At 33.4% G+C, this 8,606-nt stretch overlaps 1 protein-coding gene and 1 pseudogene across 1 annotated transcript; one reads left to right on the forward strand and one right to left on the reverse strand.

The window, feature by feature from the left end:
- Positions 1-2,049: 2,049 nt before the first annotated feature.
- On the forward strand, positions 2,050-2,973 carry LOC122444081 (olfactory receptor 4F6-like). The gene has a single exon (XM_043472883.1). The coding sequence runs from the start codon at positions 2,050-2,052 to the stop codon at positions 2,971-2,973; it is 924 nt and encodes a 307-aa protein (XP_043328818.1).
- A 3,123-nt stretch (positions 2,974-6,096) lies between these two features.
- On the reverse strand, positions 6,097-6,987 carry LOC122444267 (annotated as a pseudogene).
- Between the last annotated feature and the right edge of the window lie 1,619 nt (positions 6,988-8,606).

Genomic DNA, 8,606 nt, shown 5'->3' on the forward strand with positions numbered 1-8,606 from the left:
AGTAATCTCTTATGACTCAAACTAATAAATGCTATAAGCATTTTCGTTTTAGACATACAAGTTTTAAAAATGGGTTTCCTGGATATCTTTCTTGTGAACTTCTCAGTTTTTAAATGTCTGTTATTCATATATTTCATACCAATGAATTTTATTCCTATATATGAGTAATAATATTCTTACAAGATGAAAGAACTATGAATATTTTAATTCATATTCATTTAACTATGAATATGCTCCATTGCAGACATTTATGTTATTTCTAAATTTTCTTTTTATAATTTTTTTATCATTGATGTCTCTTGTAGCTTAACTGTTAGTTTATCTAGTTTCAATATACTAAAAAAATTTTATTTTCTTATTGAAGTATAGTTGATTAACCATTTTGTATGTTTCAGATATACAGCAAAGTGATTCATTCATATATATATATATTCTTTTGCAGATTCTTTCCCATTAGAACTTATTGCAAGATATTCAATATAGTTGTCTCTGCTGTAGAATAGTTTTTGCTATTTATCTATTTTGTTTATAGTAGTGTATATATGTTTTTACTTGACTTAGTCATAAATGGTGAAAATTTTGAAGCTTAGGTATCTATTTCTAAAATACCTTCTAAACAAACTGAATTTCTTTTCTCTTTATCAATATATGAATGTGACTTTTTCCTCATAGCCTCATCCATGATTTCATCAATTTTTAAACCTTTGAAATTTGTTAATTCAGAATAGCACCCAATGCAATCTTATTTCCATTTCTTTGAATACTAGTCACAGTTTTACTTTTCATATGACTATCAGCTATTAGAACTTCTTCTGTGTCTGTAGTCTTATATGTTTTTCTCATTGTAAATTTCATATACCACGCTTTCTATCTTTATCTATCTGGAGGAACTGATTTCATCATAGAAATATTAGTCATCTGTCTGATATTTTAAAACTTGTTTTTCAGTGTGTTTTTAATTTTTATTTTATAGTGCTTATATATCTATATAAGATATCTATGTAGCTTTGTATGCAAACTTTGTACATATACCTATATCTAGTATAGTAAGAACTGAATATTGTGGATAGTGCCAACTATCTTTCCTCCCTCATTTGTTAATTAGATATTCTTCAAAAGACTTTTAGATGTTAAATGTTTGTTTAAATATTATTTTTCTTTCTTTTGGTTTGTTACTCTTTTTGATGTTTAAATATCATTTTGAAACTTTCTTGAGTTTATGATGAGAAGCAATAATCTATGTATTTACAAGTTTATCTGTGTGCCAACACCATTGATTGAATAATTCACCCTGTCCACACGAGTGTGATATGATTCTTCAATAGTCTCTTGAGGTTACTCATTTCTTCTGGCCTTCTTCCATTCTTTACATTGAGATTTTTATAACTCTCTGAAAACAGAAATATGATCAGCTAACTATCCCCCCAGATTTTCTCCTGCTCTTAGGGTAAAAAGCAAAATTCTTATCGTGGATCCCAGATTTCATCCTGTTTGGCCTATTTCTCCAGCCTGATCTCAGTCATTCATATTCTCATCCCCCTGGCCGGTGTCTCAGGCCTTTGCCCACGGCATTTCCAGTCTGCACTACTCCACTTACTTCCAGTGGTAACTCATATTTGTAGAGCCTAGTAATCATGATGGTGATGTGTCACATTATCATAGCTTTCTGATATTTCCTTCAAATTAGTTGTCAGAGATGTATCTATAATTAAAGTTATTTAATATCAATATCTACTTGTATCTACCCATCTAGATCTAGCCTGTCAAGTTTCAAAAGTCAGAATTACTGTTTCACCTCAGAACTTGACATTGGACTTAGAATATAGTGGATACTCATTAGGATATCAGTTACACTCATTAGTTGCATTACTTGAAGAAATAAATTAATGCATGATATTTTCATAACATATTAATGGCTGTTAGTGAAGATTTTTTTTCTTCATAAAACTGAATTTGATAAAAGCTTAAATCTGTTTCTTTAAATATTAACATTTGATAAATTCTTTGGTTATTTTGTTTCTGGATTTTAGGTATCATCAGAAAAAGCCAATGTATGAAAGAAATGACACTTCAGTGTCTGAATTTGTTTTCCTGGGACTTTCTACCTCTAGACCAGTGCAGCATTTCCTCCTTGCCTTCTCTACAGTGTTTTATGTAACAATTGTTCTGGGGAATCTCCTTGTTGTGTTTGCAGTGACCTTTGACCCTCATCTGCACTCCCCCATGTACTTCCTTTTAGCCAACCTCTCATTCATTGATTTGTGTCTTTCTACCTTAACGGTGCCTAAGATGATCTCTGACCTGTACTCTGGGCGCAAAACCATATCCTTCCAGGGGTGTGTCACCCAGATATTTGTCCTTCATATTCTGGGTGGATCTGAGATGGCACTGCTCACTGCCATGGGCTTTGACCGATACGTGGCCATCTGTAAGCCCCTGCACTATCTGACCATCATGAGCCCACGGTTGTGCCTTTTGCTTCCGTGTGGTGCTTGGGCTATTGGCCTCATTCACTCAGTGGTCCAGTTAGCTTTTGTGATCCATTTGCCTTTCTGTGGTCCTAATGAAATCGACAGCTTTTACTGTGACCTTCCTTGGTTTATCAAACTTTCCTGCATAGATTCCTACAGAATGGAATTCATGGTCACTGCCAACAGTGGGTTCATATCCATGGGCACTTTCTTCTTACTGATTATGTCCTACATTTTCATCCTGGTCACTGTGTGGAAACGCTCTTCAGGTGGTTTGCACAAGGCCCTCTCCACTCTCTCAGCACACATCTCTGTGGTGGTTTTGTTCTTTGGACCATGCATCTTTGTTTACATGTGGCCATTTCCTATAGTGACAGTGGATAAGTTTCTTGCCATTTTAGACTTTTTGGTTACACCCATCCTGAATCCTGCCATTTACACATTGAGGAACAAAGACATGAAGATGGCTATGAGGAGACTGTGTGGTCAGTTCTTGAGTTGAAAGATCTCTTAAGTAACTCATGGGAGCACAGGTTATTTCAAACAACTTCATGAAATACAAGTGGTTAAATAAATGTACAAATTTGGGACTGTTTTTTTCTGGAGTTACCATTTTGTAATATTTAGACTAGACCATTGGTTTTGCTGTTACATTGAATTATCAAGTTAACTCTCTAGGTAAAGATTTGTCAGCCACATTAAAGCCCCAATAAGTATTTGGACAGTTTTGAAAAAGCAATGACTAGAGACCAGTGTCTACTGAAAGTATGGCCTTATGCATCAGACTGCCTATATTTAATTAATCAACTGAATTTTATTAACTCAATTAATTAATATAGAACTAATATATGCAAATTTTCAGAAAATTATGAAATATCTAACTCTCCAATTTAAATGCTGGATATGAATAATTAAATTTATCTTTCTTTCTGAAAGACGAAAATATGTGTCTGGGAATATTTTTGACCTGGGGACAAAAATAGCGTGTGAGAAGTGGAGTAGAGAGAAAATGGATCAGATGCTGTAGTAGAGATTGACAGATACTGGGAAGGAAAACAAGAAGCAAAAGCTTATAAACAGTATGTTTTATGAGTTTGAAAATATGCTTCCCTTGCTTGTTTCATTTCAAATGGACTCCAGTCATCTCCAGTTGACTTAGGACAGGGAAATTTATGTATATGTTGGTATTTCACAATTTTTGAAACTGTGACTTAATCCATCAATGAATATTTCTCAAATATCAGAATGTGTTGATCTGATTATAGCCTGGATGGTATTATTATTATTATCCAACAACCACTCTATCCAAATTTTTTGTTGACCCTTTTCTCTAGTAACTCATATAACTCTACTGTTTCTCAATACATGAGTCTTAAATATGTGTTAGTGTGTATGATCTGTGTAAATTACAAAACCTATTTAATTTATAGCTTCTTTGACAACTAGAAGACTGAGCCAGGTTCACCGTGAAGCTATGAAAGGACCCTATGTCCTGAGTATTTGTGATCCATAATTCTTTCAGGATTATGCAATCAGCTTGTATTTCATATTTTTCCTGTTCATAATTATTTTATTGCTTTGATTTCAGTGGATTCTTTTGGGTACATTAAATTAGAAAGTACAATATAAAGCCAGAACTCTGATTGAGGAATTTGTCTTACTTTTGAAAGTAGCAGGGGAATGGAGAAGATTAAAGTTCTAAGCTCAAAAGTTCTGAAAGGCAATACTGAATCACCTGAACTCTGTCAGACTGAGGAGCAAAAGATCTATTAGAATCATAATCCAAATGTGGAAGGGATATATCCAAGGAACAGGAGCAAACCTGAAATGTACCAAGTCTTATAAAAACTACACTGCAGAATCAAATAGGGTATACTTGATCGGATTGAAGTGATCACACCTTAACATTTTATGCCTCAGAGAGGAAGGAGTAGATCATTTCTGCAGGCATTTATTATATCAGCGCTACATGATCTTTTATATACAATGTGTAAAATAGAAAAAAATAATTGTGGAATATGCAAGAAACAGGGATATGTGATTGATAATTAGTGGGAAATGAGTTAAGAGAAGCAGACCACATAAGGCACAATTTGTGAAATCAGAAGAGAGTATAAAATAATTGATACAGTTAAAAGACATTAAGAATTTGAAAAACTGAAAAAAATTACACAGAGGAACAGAATATCTAAGAAAGAATGAAGTGATTTTAGAAATAAAAAGGAAATGAGCAATATTATGAATTTAAGAAGACAAAAGCAGATTGGATACAGCAGAAGAAAAAAATCAGTAGATTCAAGACAAGTTAATAGATATTATCCAAAGTGAGTACAAAGATATAAAAGAATAAAAATACATGTGCATATATACATACACATATGAAAATAGAAATTATTTTATTTAAGGGTTTATTCCTGAGATTCTTTATTGGAAATTTACAATATACAAAGGATCATGTCATCTTTGGAAAGGAATATGAAACTGGTAGTGTATCTAAATCCTTAGATTTCATATAAATGGATGTAAACTTGTATAACATTTTGAGGAAGATTTCTGAAGAAAAGTTTTGTTTACTATAGTAATAAATTATTCACAAACTCTGTACATAATCTAGTTCTTACAGGCTATTTGAACACTTCAGTGAATTAAGTGGATAGTTTATTTCAAAGCTACACTTTTTGACCTACCTAATGATGAACTGCCTAACCCATTTATGACTAGGAAAGGAAAAAGCAAAATCTCCAAAGCTTGTTGATATAGCCATCTTTGTATTTAATGGGCTTCCCTGATAGCTCAGCTGGTAAAGAATCCACCTGCAATGCGGAAGACCTGGGATCAATCCCTGGGTTGGGAAGATCCCCTGGAGAAGGGAAAGGCTACCCGCTCCAGTATTCTGACCTGGATAATTCCATGGACTGTATAGTCCATTGGGTAACAAAGAGTTGGACACAACTGAGTGATTTTCACTTCACTTCACTTGTATTTAAGATATGTCTTTTAAAGATATTGCACTGTTCACAAATGACTAAAACATGATGTTAAGAGAAAAAACCTCTCCAGATTAGGATTATGATTCAATTTCCTTTCTGAATATGATTAGAAATATTTAATGATTACTTTTATATATATATATGTTTTTAGAAGGTAATAGAATGTTATCTAATTGATAGACTAATTTATCATTTTATAAAGATCAATGTAACAATATAATGCACTAACTTATTAAAGAAAACTTTAGAGAAGGCCTATGTGAAATGCTCTGTTAAAAAATGCATAGAATGATAGAAAATTTCCTGATATGGTGGTCAGTGTTGAAGTAATAGTAAGAATCATAATAATTAATGTTAAAATTCTTACTAATTTCAAGTCATTCTTGAGAAAAATCAAAATCATACTTATGAAGACTGGCCAAATTTCCCAAACAGGAACTCATTTTTGCAATTCTAAAATACTAAAGAATTGATACAAAACTTTCTTCAAGAGATATACATGATTTCTATATGTGAATTGGGGAACTCTTCCCAGTCTTAAGTAACAGGATAGGTGTGGCTAATTTAGGGTGATCACAGAAGACATTCTGATAATTTGAGGTGATGAAATACCAACAGAATTCCACAGTCTGTCATCATAGCTGCTTAATGGCATTTCTAATCTCTTTGTTTCTGAAAGTATAACTGACTGGATTTAGTAGTGATGTGATGATTGCATAAAATACAGCAAGGAACTTGCCCACCCAAGTGGTGCTGAGTGGAAAAAGAGAGATGAAGATACAAGACCAAAGAATAACATGACCACTGTGATGTGGGCAGTGCAAGTGGAGAGAGCCTTGGATTCCCTGTCCCTGGATTGATAGCAGACAGCAAGCAGAATACAAAAGTAAGAGATCAGCAGTAGAATGAAGCAGATGGTGGCCAGTACCCTGCTGTCAGCATGAACAACATTTCTAAAACATAAGTGTCCAAGAAAGCTAGCTTGATCACCAGTGGAATATCAAAGAAAATACTATCAATTCTCTGGGTCCACAGAAAGGCAATTATATAATTATAGTGAGTTGGCTTATTGAATGCACAAAGCCAGTGATCCATGATGTCATCACTAGCTGAATGCACATGTGTGTGTTCATGATACTAGAGTAATGGAGTGGCTTGCAGATGGCCACATGAAGGTCATAGGCCATGGACACAAGGAGCACAATTTCAGCCCCTCAAAAAAAAATCCCCCCAAAAATCTGACACATGCATGTTCTAATGGAGATGGTCTTGTTTGCCTTGAGAAAATCTGAGATAAGTTTAGGAGTGGTTACTGATGAAAGGCATAAGGCAATGAATGAAAGATTGACTAATACAAAGTACATAGGGGAGTAGAGATGAACGTCAGCAATAATTAGCAGCACAGTGAAGATGTTGCCTAATATGGTGATTAAATAAAGTGAGTAAAATATCACTAGGAGGAAGGCCTGGAGCCCCCATAAATCACACAGCCCAAGAAAAATAAATCTGGACACGACAGACTGGTTCAGTTCAGTCGCTCAGTCGTGTCCGACTCTTTGTGACCCCATGAACCACAGACTGGTTACTTCTTTCATTAGTTCAGTTTATTCTAATTTTATCTGAAGAAAAGACATAAAAATATATTTTATGAATCAAGCAAGTTTCTTATTTATTGCTGATGGAAGCATTTACTTACATAGTCACTTTGGAAAAAAATTGTCCTTTTCTTGTAAAGCTCAATACTCATACATCCTATGGTCCAGCAATTTCAGTCTCATTTGCATGCTTGAGATAAATTCTTACAACTGTATATATGGAGATATTTATAATTATGCATATAAATATGACAGTGGAATATTATTCAGAAACATAACATATAAAATACAACTATATAAAATGATAGGGATGTAGCTTTTTGAGACATAGTAATGAAGAAGAAAGAGGTTATCATAATTTTTATAAAGTGAACAGCCATAGACAATGGTGCATTTTGTAGGAACTTCTATGTATAAACTATGTATTTAAACTGATGAAAGTAACTCCAGCTGTGGGGAAGTAAGGATCAGGATGAGTATGCATACATTATCAGCTATATGATATTATGAACTATTTAGTTCTTATATTAGTCATGTTTTTATAGCTATAGTTTTGTTTGTAAATAAACAAGCAAACAAATTCAAAATAGACATTGAGAAATTTGTGAATATATTATGAGTCAAGAATTATGATTAATTCAATGCTGTGGCCCTGAGGTTTTACATGAATATAATCTCCCAGTTGTCTGTAACTGAAGCTATTGATGATACTGGTTTGGTTTAAACCCATTGATTTATCAGGTACCAAGGATGAAAATAAAAAGAAAATTAGAAAGTAATAGATGTAGGAGGGGCTTTTAATTTTTTCCAGTGTGGTAAACAGAAATTTATTGAATATTTTCTTACTATGATCTGTAATCACTTTTGAGCACTTCAGTGAAAAAGATAGATTGTAGGTGGTGTATGATTTATCAAAGAATAAAAGCTTATGCCTACTTTTTCACCTAATAGTAGCTTAATAGGGGTTGTAAATGTCATTTTAGTTCAATTACAAAGGGCAAAGTATTACTGCTAAGATAATTATATAAAAACTGTATTAGTAATACTGTTAAAATTAATTACATGAAATAGGTATATAATTTTCAACTCTACCCTAAGTAGGAGAAGTAAGCCTAAAGATTCTAAGAGCATAGTTGAAAATCAAATGAGTTAGAGTAGAACTCACACAAAAAAATAAAATGTTAGGACAATTAAAAATAAAAATAAATGGGACAATCTATTTTCTTCTTTGAGTTGCTAATTTCAGGTCATGGGAAAACTAAACCTTTGTCTTTGTCACTCTGTCTCTGAATACCTCCCATATGCTAGAAATTTTCACCCATATTGTCTAAAGTAATCTTCGTAATAACCAAATAAAATGAAATGAACGAAATATATCTTACTATTCTGAGTTTGGCTCCCAGTGTAACCTATGGAATCTCAGAGCTGGGAAACAGCGTGACTGGAGTGCAATCCCAGTGCTTTCTGAGGCCAGTCCTGCATCTGTGCTGTCATTCTGCATCTACTGTTCAGTTCCAAGAGCATAATTCCGTTTCCGTGGTAACTATTGA

This window comes from Cervus canadensis, chromosome 6, assembly GCF_019320065.1.
Source record: "Cervus canadensis isolate Bull #8, Minnesota chromosome 6, ASM1932006v1, whole genome shotgun sequence".
Taxonomy (NCBI): Eukaryota; Metazoa; Chordata; class Mammalia; order Artiodactyla; family Cervidae; genus Cervus; species Cervus canadensis.

Bases quoted from the DNA above. Each gene is read 5' to 3' on its own strand.
- LOC122444081 (XM_043472883.1), top strand. From the start codon at position 2,050: ATGTATGAAAGAAATGACACTTCAGTGTCTGAATTTGTTTTCCTGGGA.